We start from the raw sequence: 21,622 nt of genomic DNA on the forward strand, positions 1-21,622 counted from the left end.
GATTAATTTTATTTGTGTACACAATGCAAACTAAATATTGTGCTTTTGTAAAATAAAGAAAACAAACAGGATTCCGCTTTCTGTCATCTCCATTTCATTTCTGTTACCTTATTTTTGTAGTGTCACAAAAATGAACCGAAACTACTACTTGTCACAGTTTTTTCTTTAGTTTTGTTAATCTTAAATATATTTCGCATATTAATTCCTTTTAACTGCATGTATTTTATAATGTTTTTTTTTTTTTTTTACACATATGTAACGGTACACAAAAATCACGGTTCGGTACGTACCTCGGTTTTCAAGTCACGGTTCGGTGCGTTTTCGATACAGCAAAAAGAAAGAAATGCCAGAGAAATTTCCTATTTGTTTAAAGAAAAAATATTTTTAAATAAGTGTGAGTTTTCCTAGATCTTGAAACTTTCAGGTTTATAAATGGGGGTCATCTTTGTAGGATGAACGAGTAGTGTTTTGGTCATCACATTAAAAATAACTTTTAAATATATATTTATTTATATAATATTTGAATTTTGAAGTGCTGGAAAAAGATGTGTGAAGTACTTGAAAGCATTTCACCATTCCAGCCAAACTGGTTACAGTTAGTGTTACTATATTAAATCCATGGTGAATGCTGCTGGTCTGTGGACGTAAAGTATTACTATTTCATTCACGGCACAATATGTTTCTCCTGGTTTCCATGACAGAGCTGTTTGATCTAATAGAGATCTACGGTTAATAACAGAGAAATGTGAATGCATCTCACTAGATCTCGCAGCGATGCTATTACCTCAGAGGTGAATTCAAAATGTTTTCTTCACTGGATCTCTTAGCGCGGTGTGGTAACAGTGTCGCTTGATCGAGATCAGCTCGCGCTGAACAGATGTTGCTGGTCCGAACTGATAAACGATCCGTGAAGCACATAACGAGTTGCGCAGTTTCGTTCTGATTTTCTTACGCTTGCCATTTGATGTTGCGCAACGTTGTGTTGGCCGCGTCAGCACGAATTTTGCCAGCAGGAAAAATGGTCCAAACAACCGTTTGGTTTGGATGCGTACCGAACCGGAAGCTTCGAACCGAAACGGTTCAATACGAATACATGTACCGTTACACCCCTACATATAAGTGCTGCAGTTGTGTGATGTAACTGTTACTGATGAATCCTCATTTTCTGTTGTTTATTGCTGCTATTTGCACATGTATCTAAACCTCTGGTAAACATGTTGGTATTTTTAATGAGTCACATACACTTGTTCATTCTATTTGAACTGAATCTAAATTATCTTGTCAGTTTACGGTAAATAATAAGCACTGGTTGTCGGTTTGTGGGGAAAAAAAAAAACTAAATGAACTTCTCTATTCTGGTGGTAACTAAGCAAGTAGGCCTACTTGATTTATGTTTGTCAGTACATACTCTCGTTTCACTCTGGACACTTTTGAGCTGTTTTGAGCTCTGAAAGTTTCATGTTTTCATAGTATAATAATCTATTGAAGCCCTTTTCCGAGACACACTTTTGTAAAACATAAATATGACACAAGATGAAAAGTCGGAATTATGACATATTATTATGAGTTGCTTTAAAAAGTTTAAACTGACATTTAAAATCTTGAAATTGACAATCACTTCATACTTTTTTTTTACCCGTCATAATTGATGTAGTATGGCAGAGTTTTGATGTTTTTGTAATTACATTATACAGTTATGATATACATTTTTGATATTCATAACATTCATTTTTAACTTAGTATGTCATAATGTTTGATTTACCACAACATTTTGTTTTTTTCTCTTATGTGTTGGAAATAGGCTTCCATAAAAATGAACTCATACAAGATCTGACCCCTGTGAACCTTTAACAGCCAATGTGACCCATTTCTCTGCTGTTTAGAAGTGGTTCCTTTTAAAAGGTTTGTTTGTTTGTCATTTTCTCTGCAGATTGGTTTGATGACAGTGACTGTGTTCCCCATTCGGCTCTTCATTGCGGCGTTCATGATGCTGTTGGCCTGGCCGTTTGCCTTCATCGCGTCCGTGGGCCGCTCCGAGACAACGGTGGAGCCGCAGTGCTTATGGAGAAAGTAAAGACCTCCTCTCCTTTATTTCAAATCACAGATAGACACTGCAGCGAGAACAACTGAAAACAAGCGGCTACAGCGTTCGCATACTTATTCAGGATTAAATACACACTCTTTGTATATTTCCTTCTCGTATCTTGCTGTTTATGATTTGTTTGTGGTGAGATGAATTTGACTTCAGATTCTCTATTTCATAAATCAGGAAGTTGATGTTGTCCAGTGTCGATGCAAGACCAGCATAACACAATCGCAGCTAGCAGCTTCTCTATTTCTGCACCACTGGATCCTAATGCAAAAAAAAAGTTTTTTTTTCAATAGCGTGAACGTGAAAGCATGCCTACTTTAATAATTATTACACCGTTGTTCAAAAGTTCAGGCTTGGTAAGATGTTTTTCAAAGAAGTCTCTTATACTGGCCAGGGCTGCATTTATTTTATCAGAAATATACAGTGAAAACATAAATATTGTCAAATATTATCAAAATGTAAAATAATTGTGTTATATGCCAATCTATTTAAAATTTAAAATTGTATTTTAAATATTATTTAAATTTATTTTAATTTTAAAATTCCTGTAATGCAAAGCTGAATTTTCAGCATCATTATTTCACATGATCCTTCAAAAATCATTCTAATATGATGATTTACTGCTCAAGTAATAATAATTATTATTATTTTTATTATTATTAATGTTGAAAACAGTTGTTCTGCTTCATATTTTTGTGGAAACGGGTACGTTTTATTTTTCAGAATTCTTTGATTTATATAAAGTTCAAAAGAACAACGTTTAATTGAAATATAGGCTAACTTTTATTCCGCTAGGATGCATGACATTAATCAAAAGTGACAATTCTTATAATTATTATAAATGAATTATCATTGCATTTAATGTCTCTTTGATCGATTTAATGCATCCTTGCTGAATAAAAGTATTAATATCTGCTTACTAACCCCAAATCTTTGAACATAAGTGTATATATTCAGCTGAGGAGTGTTTGAATTGTGCGTAATGCAGATATGAGGCACAGTCACACATAGACGTTTTGTCACACTGAGCCTCAATGACACACACGCATACACATGCTGTTGTCCTTTCAATGGCTATTTCAAGATGCCCACTGGGAAACATCCTCTTTCTGTACAGTAGATCCAGCATCTAATTAAACACTCCTTTTAAAGATGCTAATTACGTCCAGCGATGTTAATAACTACTAATAACCTCACATGACCTCCTAATAGCGGTTGTGTCTTATTGAGCTGTGAGATGGTTAAGCACCCTCCTGTGGGCAGAACCTGACTCAGTAATGCTTTCCATTGCCCCTCAGATTAGGCTCACAGGTGTCTGACGCCCGTTTCACACATACTCCGTTTGCAGTGCGTATGCGGTGAGTGTTGCGGTGCGTATCCGGTACAGGAGCCGCACGCGCTAAAGTGCTTTCACATATGCTGCGTTTGCAGTGCGTGAGCTGTACCACAAACACTGGCTATTTTTATTTCAAAATCAGAAGTTATGCAGCAATACCGTGACCAGTGACCAACAGTCCTGTTATCCCAGTCCTGTTTTCACGTCCTGTCCTGGCCGTTTTTTATAAAGTGATGTCCTGGTTTTCAAAAAAATAAATAATAATAATAAAATAAAAAACCCGCTGGAAAAGATCAGCTTTACAGCTAAATATAGGAGATGAGCAAACAAGGAGGATGAGGAAGACAGGATAAAGAGGATGAAAACTAGTTCGTTTCTGTACGTTTGTGAGAGGTATTTTTGTTCAATTTGAAGGTATTTCTTTTAGTTAATTAATATTTATACATTTATTTTTCTAATTCAGAAGAGACATTATTTTTTAATCATTATTTCATTCATTATTTTTTAAACCAACCTGTCATAATAAAACATGTTGAGTATCCTCTGAGAAGCCTAGGCTATCTGAATTTGTGTCTTAATATAACAATTTTCTATCCACAGAGGAGGCATAGCCTATTTTAATTGTATTGAAATTAATAAGGCATCTTTGAGTAAACTTCGAGTATCATTTGTTTTCTTGGCCATGTGTCCTGGTTTTTGGTAATCAAAATATGTTCACCATATGCAGCAACTTTTATTAAAATAAAAGTTTTGCCATGGCTTTGTGATTCTCTTTTACAAACTTGAATGGACGCATGCTCGTTTAAACACGATTTAAACAACGAATATACAATTCCATGCATATATTAAGATGTCTTAAAGTAAAAATATGAAACAATTAAATACCTTTATGGAGAGATTACTACATTTTATTGAATTAAATGCATTTATGGTGAAACTACTACATTTCGAGGTCAATCTGAGTTCATTTTGACGACGAACCGTGCGCTGTCACTTTATTTCTGCGTTTGCAGCACAGCAGAAATAGACTCGGTACGGAAACGATCTCTGCACTGCTGTATACGCACCGCAACTGGAACGGATCGACGGACTGCATCCGCGTGCAGTGTGAAAGCTCTAACCTGTTAACATGGGTACGGAAAAAAATACGGACCGCATACGCACTGCAAACGTGTGAAACGGGCGTGAGCGTTTGCCCGTCTGCACTGCAATATAATGTTTGCTCCTCATTTAAACCTGGTATTAATATAGAACTCAATAGTGATCTGAGCACTCAAACCACATTCATAGGACATCAGGACTTTTTGTGACATATCGAAATAAAGTCAATATCATCATATGGCTTAGTGTGATTATGAAATTGCAAAGGCTGTCATTTAATAAAAAAATAAATACATAAACAATGTGTAATGTGAATTTCAGGGTAACATGCAGCTTATAATACAATGTTCTGCATCATGTACTATTGTCTGTACATGCATTTACCTCCATATATTTATTTATTTGCCAAAAAGAAATTTTTATTACTATATACAGTATATATATATATATATATATATATATATATATATATATATATATATATATATATATATCATTGTTACTATATGCTTTTTATTATAGCCTGTTAACTGTCAGTGTCAACACTTGGTGGGTGTAATTTTATTGCTTTTTCCCATATCACAAATTTTGGTCCCACTTTATATTAAGTGGCTTTAAATACTATGTACTTACATTGAAGTTACTACTTTGATACATTGGACTCATTGTGTACATACATGTTTTTACATTGTACTTATATTTTGAAAATACCTGCATGTAATTACAACTGTAATTAATTGATGTAATTACATTTGTAATTACACAGTTGACCCTTCCCTTACACCTTAACCCACCCTGATACCTACCCATACCACCACACCTGTCCCTAACCTTACCCATATCACACCTCAATAGCAGCAAAAGTGTTTTACAATACAACCTGAACACAATAAGTACATTGTACTTATTTTCCTATGTAAGTACATAGTACTTAAAGCCACTTAATATAAAGTGGGACCCAAATTTTAGTAACCACCATAAATTAAGTATAATTTGTTTGCATTCGTCATGGCATTACCATGGAAATGGTTCTTCAAAACTATTTTGCTGGCTTAATGTTTATGATATCAACTTCAAATTTGGAAAACAGATTGGTTACACATATGACTGATTTATTTAGTTTCATTAAATTATTATTTATTATTAAATTATATAATTTAATTTTAATTATTTAGTAACATTTTCTATGAAATAAAAAATGTTTAGTACAGGACATTTGCTTTTACTTTACTTTACTTTACTTTACATTAAGACCCTGAATCGTCTACCTGATGGTAGCAAATTAAAATACAAATGTAAGATATGTGTATCATCTGAGACAATATTTTTGGCTTGCCTTAAAATAGACAGTAAATACAGTAAATTTAAACTTGTGTGAACTAAGTGTTCACTTCTGCAAAATACAGAGTGTGTTTAAAAAAAAAAATCCCTGTAATTTTTTCCCCCAGTGTGGTGCAAACCTAGCATACATAACAGCAGTTCACATACAGCTCACTGGTGCTCTGACTACACTCGCACTAATGAAACATTCCACCTTGATGTTCCCAAACCTTTCGTCTGAATGATGCTGCATGTGGTCTGATCTCAGACTCGCTCTTCTTCTGTAGGGTGGTGGACGTGGTGCTGAAGACCATCATGCGGGTCATGTGGTTCGCGGGCGGCTTCCACTGGATCAGTGTTAAAGGCAGAAGGGCTCTGCCCACCGAAGCGCCTATCCTCACCCTCGGCCCTCACTCGTCATATTTCGACGCTATTCCCGTCACCATGACCATGGCGTCGATTGTGATGAAAGCAGAGAGCAAAGACATTCCTGTGTGGGGAAGTAAGTGTGCTTAAAATCTGTTAATTAAAGGCAGTGAAACAAAAAAGTACAGTAATGAGTACTCTTCTCATTCATTCAGCCTGTTCTCATTATCATTGTCAACTAAGTTAAGTTAATACTCTTATTGGTGCTATGCTGAGGGGACTGTGGAGACGAGCAGCAACAACAAATAGAAGAGCCTTGAGAGATTGCTACTGAAATGCACAAGTGAGGGCTACATGATCATAGATACACAGGTGTCTTTCTCTTCTCAAATACATCCAGTTATGACGTTACTGAGGAAAGAGACTTTAAAGCATTATTTCACCCATATTGTTCCCAACCCGAAAGACATTCATTCATATTCAAAACACAAATGAAGATTTTTTTTTTAATGAAAGCTGAGAGATTGTTAAAGCGTAACTAAACACTAAACCAACTTTTTTTAGTTAATGATCTATAAGAATGGATCTCTATTAATACCAGTCATTGATTCGAGTAACTTTTTTGACATTTGTTGTTTATAAAGTGTTCTATTTCTACAATATATGGTGTAAAAACGTCTTAGTGCTGCCCTCTTCAGGTTGAACAGTGGCTACTGCAGTTGAATTTTCCTATAGAGAGCCTAAGTCCCTCCCCTTCCGGTCGACCACCATGGGACCTTATTTCGGAAAAATATTGAATGGTAGTCAATGGCGAGAGACAACAAATATTTTGATCTCGTTTGAATTGTGCCCTGAATTACACATATGATGTTTGTCAATTTAAAAGATACATTTTAAAGTAAAGAAAGTCGCAGTTTGATGTAAAACCGTTGAGGTATAAGACTGTGAAAATACGTAATTACAAAGACTACAAACCCCAAAGGCGCACATTTTCTCCCAATGAATGAAGCTAACTTTACTGAGGCTGTCTGTCATTGTTTCTACAGTCTTACGTTATAATCGTAACGTTACGCCGTCATGCCTGAGTGTTTTGTACCAAACTGCACACACACAAGCAGCGGATCTCGTTTCTCTTCCCGGGAGATGTAGTTCACAGAGCGATTTTCACATAAAAGTAAATGTTACTCTTCTGTTGTATGACAAACTGCGACGTTTTTGACTTTCAGAATTGTCTTTTAAATTGACAAACATCATATGTGTAATTCAGGGCACAGTTCAGACGGAATAAAAAGATAAGTTGTCTCTCGCCATTGACTACCATTCATATTTTTTCCGAAATAAGGTCCCATGAGCCGGAAGCGGAGGGGCGGGACTTAGGCTCTCTATTGGATGTTCCGCACTTCATGTTCGTGACGTATGCAGGTTTCAGCTCACCAAGCGAGCTACGCCCTTGGCAGTATAAAAACCAGCTTGTGTCGTCAAAACCACTGTAGGGAGTCAGGAATTGGAATTGTGAGTATTGAAAACGATCAGGGTAGAGTGTTTTAGCAGCTATTTCGTCCCCTCTATCTCCGCTGGGGTCAGTCCACTTTTTCAGCATTTTCAAATATTGCCAGTGGGTGGAGTCAGGCTCTGGCCAGGGGTTTAGTTACCCTTTAATGCAAAAATACAAAATAGATGTTTAAATTGTATGGAAAATGTGACAACATTAAGTGGAACTGGGGCATGAATTTACATTTGATTTAAAAAAATAAATAAAAAATGCCTCCTCATTTAAACACCACTGGTACAAAAAAATCTGATTTTAAAATTTTTTTTTCAATTATTTGTGCCTGATAACCGATACTGTAGAACGGATATTTATTTATATTCACAGGAATATGCAACCATTGTCAGAATAATAAACAAAACAGCGAATAGATAATCACAGTTATTGAGTTCACCTGGCTTGTTAGCAAAATAATTAATAAATGTTTTTTTTTTATTGGTCTCTAGATTATGATATACCTGCTGACAGATCACTGTTTCATAATTTATGTAGCATATCTCATTTGTGCATTAATGGCTTTTATGTTAAGTTTATTATTAAAGGGAGGGAACACCCTCCCTTTAATGTTGAATCATCTCCCCTCAGAAGGATTCCCTCGGTGAATCTGATACTACAAAACCGAAACCAGATTATGGGAAAATGCTTAAATATCAGGGAAAATATATATTGGTTGGTCTCTACCCTTCTAAACGGCAAAGTCACATTTAAACATGGCACAGGCATCATCTTTTTAGATCACCTTTCTGATAGTCTATGTAATGCACCTTTGAGAGCCGAGCAATTAGATGAAGCTGGTTAGTGCATGCTAATTTTGGTGTAGGCGTTAAGTCCCTGATCAGCCGGGCGACTCTGAGCCTCATGCTGCAGCTTAATCCCTCGATAGTGAAGATCTCCGTCCATATCTGCTCTCCCACTCAGCAGTGATCTTGATCATCATCATCATCACCATCATCAGCTCTTCCTCCACACACCTCCAGAGCTCACGCTCCTGTTTGCTGCAGTGATGAGGAGTTTCAGCAGCAGCTGTAGGGAAGTGAAAGAGTGTGACCTTGTGACGTCTCAACATATCTGAACAGAGAATTCTAATTTATTAAACATTAATTCAAATAAATATAAAGTATTTATATATATATCGGCTTTACAATGGCCATCGGCCCCCGTGCTCTCTAAGATATCGGCATCGGGCATAACAAAAAACAAAAAAAAAACAATATCGACAGACTACTAATATAATAAAATCTAAAGTTTGTAAACCATTAAGGTGACAGTTAAGCATATGTAATTCCACACAGCTTGATGTGAAAACATTTCATTTTAGTCTTGCATAAATGTATTTCATTAATTAGATGAACAGCCCTTTGGGGTGACAAATGACCAAGCGTTTTCTGTGAGATTCACCCTGTTATGGGAAACACAATATTTCTTTCATTCACCCGATAGTGTTTCATTTAACACTGTCCTCAATGTGTCATTGAATCAGATCCTGCAATCAAGCAGCTCATTAAAGTCTCGAGAGTAAAAATAGCTCGTCACCTTTAAAAACCTTTGTAAAAGCCTTCGCACCAGGGTAGATGAGCTTTCACAGCATTGCGTGACCTTCTGAACCTGTGCATGTGACCCATGTGATCATATCTCTCCCTCCTCCAGCTCTGATCAAATTCATCCGGCCTGTGTTTGTGTCGCGATCAGATCAGGACTCCAGACGGAAGACGGTGGAAGAGATCAAGAGAAGAGCTCATTCAGGAGGAGAGTGGCCTCAGGTATGACCAGCAGGGTTTGACATGAACTTTTTCACCCAATTATGCAACTACATTTTTAAGTTACCTGCCATTCAGAACTTCTACTAGCCAGAAATAATAAACCAAATGAACTATGTCACAGATTACACACACACGCACACACGCACACACACACACACACACATATATATATATATATATATATATATGAAGAGTTCAGATGTAAAAGCCTCTAAATGCCATTTGAAATTTTCTTCTAAAATGACCATTTTTATCAAGCTTGTATATTTAAGTTCAGTAATTTCACTTAAATGACAATTAATAGGTAATCTTCATTGCCATTTAAAGGGCACCTATTATGCCCCTTTTTACAAGATGTAATATTGGTCTCTGGTGTCCCCAGAATGTATTTGTGAAGTTTCAGCTCAAAATACCCCACAGTTAATTTATTATAACCATTTGAAAATGTCATTTTGGGGCCTGCTTAAAAATGAGCTGTTTCAGGGGGTATACCACCTTAAATGCAAATGAGCTGCATATCCCCGCCCTGCCTTTGGGCGTATGAGGGCGTAACTTGATACCTATGGCAGGCAGTCGGTACTGAGAGAGTGAAGAGACGCGCCATATTGAATGTCATTCAGAGTACGTTTGAATCGGAATATATAAATAGTATGAAGAGACTCCGGCAGAATAAACAAATGAGAATGGACCAGTACGTCTCGGTATGGTTATTTGATACTTTTATGTACTTTAGAGTTGTAATAGCGTCCCATTTGAAATGATGGATGTCCAACACACACACACAGACACTAGCGCAATTTTTTGAAACTACATACACATTCTGTGATAAAGTTTGCTACGTACGAGCGAAATTACATTTATGCGAGGGACCTGTGGCATCATGTTTAGCTACTTGTCATAGGTGCTTCTGTGGCAAATGTGAGAAGATGGCTAACTTACAGAACACCAACATATATGCAGTTTTTAATACAATATCTTTAAAAATATATATATTTATAAACGTGTGGTTACACACTATACAAACAAGGTTTAAATTATATACACAGACATCCTATGACGGCAATAACTTTAGACGCATTTGTTGTTGAATTGGCTGACATTGACTGAAAAGACTATTTGCTCAAAAATCATAAAACACACTTACTGTTACTGGGGTGACGGTGGATCGCAAACAGTAGACGACGATCCACACTTGAGGATTAACTTTTAAGCCACAACAACAGGATTAACCCACGAGTCCACGACAGAACATAAATTTACGTTTCCAAGAGACATTAAAGGCTGTCGTCGTTGAAACAATGAAGGATGGTGTGTACAGATCACCGAGGGCGGGGTCTAGGCCACAGCCACACTGTCAATCAACCCCCTGTCTCCCGTTCTACGTCACAAAGAGCTGAATCTCAGAACAGCTCGTTCTGAGACAGTGCATATGATTTATTGAGATTGTAAAAAAACTACTGGATGGATTTTTATCGTTCTAAGGTGGTTTTGCTCACACACTGCCAGGGGCGGCTCGCCCATAGAGGGCGCTGGGGCGCCGCCCTCCCTCCGACCTGTTTGTCTGTTTTTTTAATAAATATTATAATTTATCATTTTGAAAAATAATCTGTGTTAATTATATGCTAATAATGGTTTTACTTTTAAAAGTGTTTTGAACTCACCAGAATGATATTTGCATTCACTTTCGTTACTTTTATCATGTTGGTGTAGTAGTATAGCCAATAGGCTGTCTTCTCAGGGCGCCAGTTCGCTCAGCCCCACAGTGCTGGAATTTAAGCCAATGGTTCCCCGGTTGCTATGCAAAAAAGTTTATATTTCGCCAATCAGCGCCGTCAAATTTTATGGTTTGGGGGCGCTGAAAATATCGCCCACAGTATCAGATGAGGGGAGTGCACCGTGCACGCGCACCACGGGACATTTTTTTTACCTCAGATGAGAGCAGAATGGCAGCGCCAGTGACGTCGAGTGGAAATAATGTAAAGTTAGTCGTGGGAATTGATCTGTCTGTCTCTGTCACTCACTCACTCACTCACTCACACACACATAAACACTGTTTCACACACGTTTGATATTAAAATAGTTATAGGAATATTAATACCTGTGTGTTTGCTTTGTTTTTGATGTTTTTAAGTTCTGAGCTAGATTACTGTGTTTAATACTATAGTTAAAATCAACTTTCTTCTCATACTTGGGTGTTACAATCAAGAATGTTGTCCCACCCTCTTTTTCAGAGCCTTTTCTCTCTCTCTTTCTCTAGTATCAACACATTGTTATCCATTATCCAATTGTCAAAAATATATAGTCTACAGCTGGGGATTGATTAAACTAGATTGTTGTATTACCTATTATTTTTTTGTATTACCTATATTATAATTTATCAATATTATGCGTTTGCACTTTTTCTGTCAGCACACAGAGCATAATAAACATTCAACTTGTTCATTATCATTAACTGTCAAACTGTTATTATTATTATTGTATTATTTGACCATTGGTATTGACTGGTTTAAGTTATTTTATTGGTATAGGTAAGGGCATGGCCTAAGGCCTAAAATGCACCAGAATGCAGGAAATCACATCTACTAAATTCAAAATTTTCTGGGGGGGAACCCCCAGACCCCCCTCTTATTCAGCCCCCCCTACTATAATTTTCACCAGCCGCCACTGCACACTGCCAACACACATTTATGTTCAAACACCATGTAAAAGTGAATTTTCCATAATAGGTGCCCTTTAAGTGAAATTACTGAACTTAAATATACAAGCTTGATAAAAATGATCATTTTAGAAGAAAATTTCAAATGGCACTTAGAGGCTTTTGCGTCTGAACTCTTCATATATATATATATATATTTATAGTGTATATATCTATATATATAGTGTATATATCTATATTTATTGTGTATATATATATATATATATATATATATACAGTATGTATATATATATATATATATTTATAGTATTTCTGTAGGAAATTGGAAATTGTTGTCTTTTCTGTTAACCAAATGCTTTTTAATCTTCTCTTTTACTTTAATGCAAATGAACAAGCGCAACATTATTTGTTGTGTAGTGACGGGCATGTTCAAGTAAGCCAGATATGAGCAGATTCTGCGCTATACGCTTTATTTAATACATCATAATGACTCACTACTCACAATAAAAACTTCCCCTGCAAAGTGAGTAAACGGAGTAACACGCCAGATCGGCTAGTGATTTGACAGCGTTCCCCGTCACAAGTCAAAAACTCTCAATCAGCCTGGATTATTACAATACTTCCAAAAGTGAGACTTGGGGGTGTGCAATATACTGTATATCGTCTACGATTATATTGTGATTATTGTTTTGATGATGTGCAATTTGACATTATCAATTATGTCCCTCATTTTACAATAACACATCTAGCGAGTGCACACATAGTGTTTTTAGTGTTGCAGTCTAGTAGGTTAGACTAATGAGCTTGCACATTTAGAGTGCACACTAAATGTTTTAGACACAAACCCACTAACAGCACAAAACCTCAGATCCATTGATAATACTTACTGATTCTTCTGGTGTTGATATGCCTCCAAAAGGATGTCACTTGCTTCAGGATGATGTCATTTAAGGAAAAGTATTTTCTTAAATGCATTTTACAAAAGACTAACATAATGGAAAGTGATATCGAGGGCACGGAGAAAATATGGAAAAAATAATCGATTATCAATAAAACAATTTAGCACAAACATGCACTTATAGTGGGTACGGAAAGTATTCCGACCCCTTTAAATTGTTCACTCTTTGTTATATATAATTTTCTGTCAATATGGGGTGCTGTGTGTACAATGAGGAAAAAAAAAACAAATTTTAGCAAATGGCTGCAAAATAACAAAGAGTGCAAAATTTAAGGGGGTCTGAATACTTTCCATACCCAATGTAAATCATAGCAATGCAATTTCAATTTACTCCGTGTCATTTTTCCCTTTTTCTGTGCTGCTTCGATGACTATTTATAATTGTAAACATTTTGGATTTAATATTTTGTAGTCATATGATTGGGACATTGTGAGTTTGCATTTCTTTTCAAATAATTTCCCTAAAATGCAATGAGTATGGAGAGTCATCATGTCACATAGTGTGATTAAGTGAAATTATGAATAATTGTGGACAGATCATAAAATCTGTGTGTCTTCCAGATAATGATATTTCCTGAGGGCACGTGCACCAATAGATCCTGTCTAATCACCTTTAAACCAGGTGTGTATGTGCTCTTGTAAATTCACTCCTGTTTATTAATATTATCCATAATATGGTAAATATGTTACTACTCCGTAAATATGTCTATTCTAACTTAACCTAACTGTCTCTTTATACTTCATATTTTTATTCTTTAATTTTGTTGTGGTGTATTTATGTGTGCACTGGAAGCTTCATTAACAAGAAAAATTCACTTGGCAATAAAGCTCTTCTGAAACTATAAAATGACTAATCAGTTTTCTAGTTATTCTGTTCAGGGCGTTCTGTGCTAATTTTATGCAAATGCAACCTTTTGTTTCTTTAGAGCATAACAATTGTGCAGTACATGATGTGCTGATGTTGTTTGTTTGTGTGGTTCAGGAGCGTTCATTCCAGCAGTTCCTGTACAGCCTGTAGTGATCCGCTACCCAAACAAGCTGGTGAGACGTTTGACTTTTTTCTTGATTCTACAGTATATCCGATATGATCATTTTTTTGAGTGGAAGCAAAAACATGCTGTTTTCGTCCATGTATCTGAAATGCAAATGAGCCGCTGTTTCCCGCCTCCGTGCCTCGGATACTCTGTCGAAAACTAACGAAACATCTGTTTGGTTTTTATTATCATCTCTATCGCGGTCACGCTCATGTGACATTACAGTTCTTCTTCATCATGAACGTTTATTGTTTGCATGTGTTTTAAAGCTATATGTTTAAATTTCTGATATATGGTTTTCTGAGCACACACTCTCAGAAAGCTGTCAGTTAGGGTTGGGTATTGTTTGGGGTTTTTTCCGGTACCGTTGTCAAATCAATCCTGTTAAAGGGTTAGTTCACCCAAAAATGAAAATTAAGTCATTAATTACTCACCCCCATGCTGTACCAACCCCGTAAGACCTTCGTTCGTCTTCGGAACACAAATGAAGGTATTTTTTATTAAATTTGAGAGCTGTCTCACTACCACATTGGCTGCCTAAGGGACTGCCTCTTGACGGCCCAGAAAGTCAATGAAGAAAATGTTTAAATATCCCATGTGACTACAGTGGCTCAACTATAAGTTTATCAAGCGACGAGAATACTTTTTGTGCGAAAAAACAAACAAAAATAACGACTTTATTCGACTATTCCTTTTCTTCCTTGTTGGCCTGAAACGAGACTTCCTTAGATTTCCACGACACATGCGCGAGAACTGAACTGAAGTAGTGTAAACCCTAGTTCACACTACGTGATTTTAAGCCCGATTTAAGCCCGATTTGCAAATCGTTGAGTCGCCGACAAGTCAGGGTGTTATCGCGTGCAAATCGCAGGCGATTAGCGGACGATTAACGCTCGCCAATCCGTTAGTGTGAAAGAGCCAACAACGCATCAAAGACAGCTCGCAGACAGCTCGCAGACAGGTCACCGAGCTCAGAAAAATATCTAGCCTGCTAGATATCTCGAGCAGTCGCGCGACTCAATCTCAGTGATGTCATGAGTACAGCCAATCATAGCAACGCATGGGTTGAGGACACCAGGTAAATCTTACTTTTTCTTTTTTGCATTTTTTTTTCTCAGAGCAGATCGTCGAGCAAACAGTGTGCAGCACTAGTTTCTGTCTGACGTCCACATTCGCGTGTTGTGTTCTTCTCTGCAGTTTCGCGTCATTTCTGGTTCGTTTTATTGCGTGGTTTTTCGTGACAAAACATGGTTTCTAGACCAGATAGAATCGTGTTGTTGTCAACTCGTTATTTGTTTGATTATTTTTAGGATTTAGACCGTACTATAGTACTGAAACAGCTCTCATTGAGTCACAAATGATATGCTCTTATCATCCGATCGTGGTTGTATCTCTATGTAGTGCGTTGTTAACTCGTGTAGTGAGTTACCTCCTGTTGTGGATCAATCACGTTGTGTTGTGTTGTGTGAACAGCTAAACAACTTGAACACTCATGATTTCACTGAGAGCAAGTCATGTAGTGTGAACTGCACAGTTCAGCCTGACATTTTAAAATCATGTAGTGTGAACTAGGCATTAGGAGATCGCAATTCTCGCACATGTGTCGTGGAAATCGTATTGAAGTCTCGTTTCAGGCCAACAAGGAAGAAAAGGAATAGTCGAATAAAGTCGTTATTTTTGTTTGTTTTTTCGCACAAAAAGTATTCACGTCGCTTGATAAACATATAGTTGAGCCACGGTAGTCACATGGGATATTTAAACATTTTCTTCATTGACTTTCTGGGCCGTCAAGAGGCAGTCCTTTAGGAGCCAATGTGGTAGTTATACAGCTCTCAAATTTAATAAAAAATATCTTCATTTGTGTTCCGAAGACGAACGAAGGTCTTACGGGGTTGGTACAGCATGGGGGTGAGTAATTAATGACTTAATTTTCATTTTTGGGTGAACTAACCCTTTAAAATGGTACCGTTGCCTGAATTGAAAGATTTTGAAAAAAGAGCTTCAAAACGATGGTGAATGATATTTAAAACAAATGAACTTTTTTATTGAAAAAAAAAAAAAATAATATATTAAAATTAGTGTATATATAAATATAGTTTTAGTAGTCTAAATTGACATCAGAAATTCACAATAAAACCTAAGCCACCTAACCCAACTACAATAATTTAACAATAAATAAACACTACATTACTAATGACAGCAAAGTCTGTATTCTTGGTATGCTATAAACCAGCTTTAAATTTCAGCAATCCTTTTCAATTTTTTTGCCTTCTCTGGAAAAATACGACACCTCTCCTGGCTAATTGTAAATGGCGTTACGCGAAACCCCTCGTGGAAGAAGGGTGCCGTCATATTTACAACTGTGACAATGAGCTCTCTTATCAGGGTCAACTAAATGCTGGATTAATGCTCTGTTGTTGCTACAAACTTGCACTACTTTCTTGAATGATTGATTTATTAGATGTAAATGCCGGTTTGTTATTGTAGGGACTTCACATTTTCACACTAAACATGACGTGGAACAAAACAAACTATGATTGGTTGCGTTACTTGTCAGTCAGTCTTGGCTTATATTTTTATTCTTGAATACAATAGCTGAATGTGGTTTGTCATTTTAGAAACCTCTATAAAGATCATTCATGTTAGGTAATCTACAGTATATGATCAATGATAATCTAGGTAATCTATATAGGTAATCTATATGATCATGATCAATGGCCATGTTTGTTGGCTAAGCACCCCAGTTCAGGGAATTGTGTCTGTCAATTCATACAATAACATTCTAATAAGACATCCATGTCGAAAAAATAAATAAATTCTGCTGTGTTGAAGCTTTAGTTTTTGGGAGCGTGTTTCCACCATGGAATAAAAAAAGTCATACTAAGATTACAATTCGGACTTTGACTTTTTTTCCCCCCTCGGAATCTAAAATTTTCATCTCGCAATTCTGTTTTTGCCCAGAGTTTTGGACAACATGACTGCATTAACAAGCAGAATTCTGTGGCACAAAAGGCAGAATCGTGAGATTTAAACTGCAAACGTGAGATTGCAAGAATTAAAATGTAATTTAAGATGGACAGTGGATAATCAATGACTGCCCCAGAATAAGCTACAAAGCTAAATTTCATCTGCAGTCCAAATTAAAATCAGAATTGGGAGAAAAAGAATTGTCAGGGGAAAAAAAGTTTCAATTACCAACTTATTCCACAGTGGAAACAAGCTTTCATAAGGTTAGGTTTCCACTTTATTTTAATGGATTAATGTGTTTTTTTCCCCATGACAGGACACTATTACCTGGACGTGGCAGGGGCCTGGAGCGTAAGTGCCATATTTCATATCAGAGGTTTTTATTGAACCTGTTATCATCCTTCATAGCTGCAGTACTGTATGGAAATGAATGGTCGAGCTGGATCTGCACTACCAAAGGACCGACACCAGACTGAAATGCAGAACTCTAGAAAAAAACATTGTTATAAAGAAGAGAAATTAATAAAATGTTAAACATTGAGAAACGTCTCCTAAGTGTAAACTTGTTCTTTTGCAGATTTAAGATCCTGTGGTTGACTCTGTGCCAATTTCATAATGAGTTTCAGATTGAGGTGAGTCTCTCTCTCTCTCTCTCTCTAACCTGAAACTGTTATATAATGTCTATCTTAATAAAATATATATAATGTCTAACTAAATAAAAACACATGCATTCTGCCTTTCAGCTGATCCAAATTCTTTGTTGTTTAGTCCCTTCCAGATACATCACAATGTAACATGTTTTTTTTTAATTTTTTAAAATTGTCATTATGTAATTATTTTATGTAATTATTTTAAAATATGTCATTTAAATTCAACATCACTGAGCCCAAAGGTAGCAGGCATCATGCAGATAGCTATTGATAATTAGTCAAAAAGTCCAACTTAAATACAACAAAGTAAATAATGAACAAATAAAATATAAAACAACATGAAATTAATTAACTGACTTTCTTGTATATTAAACCAAAAACTTTCATATTTTTAGAAAGCATGTGAATTAAAGGGGTCATGAACTGGCTTTTTAAATTTTATTATATTGTTGTCTATAGTGTTGTCACGGTACCAAAATTTCAGTATTCGGTACCAATACCAGTAAAAATTCACGGTTCTCTGTACGGCTCTCAATTCACGGTTCTCAATTTCGGTACCAAAGCTTAGTTTAAATTTACATATATTTAAGTGTTTATCACGGTTACAAGTATGGAAACTGTACATTTGTATTATAAACACTTTAGAAAAAAATTAGATAAAATGACCTAAAATAAACAATAGTATACACTAACACATTTTTAAAGTTTGTAAAGTTCTAATCCGTTAACGTTTATTTAATGCACAATTAATGAAGTGAACAAACATGAACAATCAAGTGTTTCTATTAAATAACATTTGCAAACATTAATTAATGTTGTAAAAATATATTGTTCACTCAATGTGTTGATGTGAAGTAGCTAATGTTGATAAATGGTATCTTACTGTAGCATTACCAAACTATAGGCTACAGGAGAAAAAACATGTTTTATTTGATTTGACTGTACTTTTATTTAATCTAAAACTGCATTCATATTTAATTTTGTAAAACTGCTGAGTTATAAAGGCAAGAATATGCCTAGAACTGGTACTGACATTAAATGACATAAATAGGGATGCATCGATTCTAATACCAGTACTCTGGTGTCGGTTGGATACTATTGTGCTCATGTACTCGTAAAACTACCCCGAAAGCACTTTAGAGGCCGTTCACATATCGCGCGTTTTTTTTTTTTTTTATATTTTTGCGCGTGCTTATTCTTTCCAAAGCGCTTGCTCTCACGCGGCGTCTGTCGTTGCTATGCAACGAGTTTTTATTATGAGCGCGCTTGCCTCGCGCCTATATTTTAAATTGGGAATTTGCATGTAATCGGCCTCTTATGGCAACGTGACATTAGCCTAATCCAAAATATTTCCATATGTGGCTCTTTCCTCCTTTCGTGTCAACAAGTGGATTCAGAGAGAGAGAGCCATATCAGCGTTATCAGGACGCAACTGTGCACCTTTCAGACAGCGCGTCTAGAACTGGATTAACCTGGTATTCGGTACCTAGAAAAGCTGGTACCGTAACTTTTTTTTTTTTTTAGTACCGACTTGGTACCGAAGTACCGAGTTTTTTGACAACACTAGTTGTCTATATTGTCTATATTGTTATATTGTAAGGTGAACTTATGACGTTCGCTTGGTTTTTGCATTCAAAAACATCAAAATGAATAAGTAATAGGCTATTTTCTACCCTAGTTTTAAGCCCAGCTCAGAAACGCTCGGTTTTTATGGGCGTCTCGCACTGAAGACTTGGAAGTAAACGCCCACTGCTGTGAGTGGATAACAATTTTGCATATTATAATGAGTCTCAACTCACCTCGTCGGTGTACGTGGGGAAAATTGTTTTGAAAATGTGGAAAAACGGCAACCGGAATGATTCGACCCAGAGTCTGTGTGTTGCACAATTCCTGTTGGATCCAATATAGACGGCACAGCACCGTTCTTTACTCTTAATCGGTCTGCAAATCCACTCTTGTTTACATAACAATCCTCAGTGAAATTAAGCGAACAGACGGTTTTACCTCATCAGCTGGAACGTCATTAAAAATAAAGTTTATCCATGCAGTCCTATTGGAATCCTGAGGAAGCATATGCAACGTCTTCTTCCACAACCAGGCATTGCACAATATTTGTATTGCTCGGTAGCTCGATCCGGTTTTTCATCACGAGGTAGGAGTCTATGTTATTTAGCTATGTGTGTAATGCGCGAATCGGTGGGCGGGGCTAATCCGGCCGTGTTGAAGTAGGAGTTGATCTTCTTCTGCGGGGGTGGTGTTTTATCCTCTTTGACGTCATAGTTCCCCACTTTTAAAAATGAGTCGTTTGCTGAGGCTGGTGTCAATAAAAGCTTTTATTGGACTTACAAGGATGTTTTCAGTTCTGAAACTTACAGGATATTTTTTTAATATGATGACCTCTTATGCTACGTTCACACCGGACGCGAATAGGGCATCAGGCGCGAATGATTTCAATGTTAAGTCAATGCAAAGACGCTTTACGGCCGTGAAAAATTCCTACGGCGCGAATGAGGCGTGGAGCGTGGCGCGGAAGACGCGAATACGCCTCGTTCGCGCGAATGGCGCGAATTGAGCGTCTGGCGCGTTACGCGCGAATGATTCAGTGCCATTTGTGCATTCACGCGTTTGACGCGAATTCGCGTCTGCCGCCCGAGTTGAAAAATCTGAACTTTGGCGTGAATTCGCACCGCGTTAACCAATCAGGAGCTTAGCTGCTTGCTCACGTGGTGAAGTGTCTGGATGCTTCAATAAATTATTTTGTTAATATGACTAAATGCATGGTGGGATTATGCACAACAAAGCAAATGTTTTATCACTTAAAACATTATTTCTATATACGAGACATGTTCATTTTGTATTGAATGTTATTCATTCCATAGCTAGATTATTTGAAATAGAATTATGTTGTAAAGACAATCAACATATATGTGCATAAATTCGTGTCTGGACGTGAGAGAGAGAAAAAAAATCACAGGACAGGTTAATAACTTTTGAAGGCTGGCTCTGTTTATCATCAAAACAAAAATAAATGACAGCTAGATTAGATGGATGAGGGCGAGGGTGATCCTCGCTCCGATGCGGGACAAGATGTCATCAAACTGGAAGCGTGACAGGCGGAAGTACCGCTGACAGCGGCCGTCATCCAGCGCAGCTCCTGGAGCGAGCAAATGGTGAAACTCGCCAAACGGTTCCCCTCAGAAGGGTCCGGTGGACACAAAATACGGCGACGATGATCCCCACGCCGCTGTTCTGCTCTCCAGAGTAAATAAAGAGCAGTAACTCTTGCTAGATGAATGCTCGGTCGACATAAAAACAATGGCCGCCAACGGATTTCGATTCTGACGCGCGTCACACGCGTAATTTTCGCTTCAAACTTTTGTTTTTACGCGCGCCAGTTTCGCTCTTGACACGCGAATTAACACAAAGTGGTCAAGCGTCAAACTAGACGTGTCAGGCGCGAATTTGACGCGCGATTCTCGTCCGGTGTGAACGTAGCATTAGATGTCAAAAGCTCAAGGAAAATTTGATTTCTCAGTTCATCACCCCTTTAAAACAACCACAGCAGGCAACACGTTAATAAATTCTGTTTTCGTCCAGCACCAGAGATATTGGCTCTTTAAAGCTACACAAAATTTGTAAATGTTATTGAAATAAACAGACAGCACACTTCCCTATTTTTCAGATTTTGGAAGGTGTGATAACAGTTGAAATTGTCGTCGTAAAGGCAAGAGCAACACACTGCTAATCAAAATGTAGACAGTCCCTCAATGTCAGACACATTTCAAGTGTACAAAGACACAGAAAACGCGACGCAGCCACCGCAGGTGATACGCA

The 21,622-nt window shown here is 37.0% G+C and overlaps 1 protein-coding gene across 2 annotated transcripts in view; it reads left to right on the forward strand.

Moving 5' to 3' along the window:
- LOC120465452 (lysophosphatidylcholine acyltransferase 1) overlaps positions 1-21,622 on the forward strand; it is a 62,738-nt gene that overhangs the window by 29,213 nt on the left and 11,903 nt on the right. The window contains exons 2-8 of one of the 2 annotated variants that reach the window (XM_039655157.2): positions 1,931-2,070; positions 6,137-6,351; positions 9,412-9,524; positions 13,699-13,759; positions 14,120-14,178; positions 17,455-17,489; positions 17,716-17,770. In XM_039655157.2, the coding sequence (XP_039511091.1) occupies positions 1,931-2,070; positions 6,137-6,351; positions 9,412-9,524; positions 13,699-13,759; positions 14,120-14,178; positions 17,455-17,489; positions 17,716-17,770 (678 nt within the window). The remainder of the gene's footprint in view (positions 1-1,930; positions 2,071-6,136; positions 6,352-9,411; positions 9,525-13,698; positions 13,760-14,119; positions 14,179-17,454; positions 17,490-17,715; positions 17,771-21,622) is intronic. The other variant, XM_089117449.1, reaches the window with a different exon arrangement.

The sequence above is a fragment of the Pimephales promelas genome, chromosome 12, assembly GCF_988280905.1.
Source record: "Pimephales promelas chromosome 12, fPimPro1.hap1.1, whole genome shotgun sequence".
Lineage (NCBI taxonomy): Eukaryota > Metazoa > Chordata > Actinopteri > Cypriniformes > Leuciscidae > Pimephales > Pimephales promelas.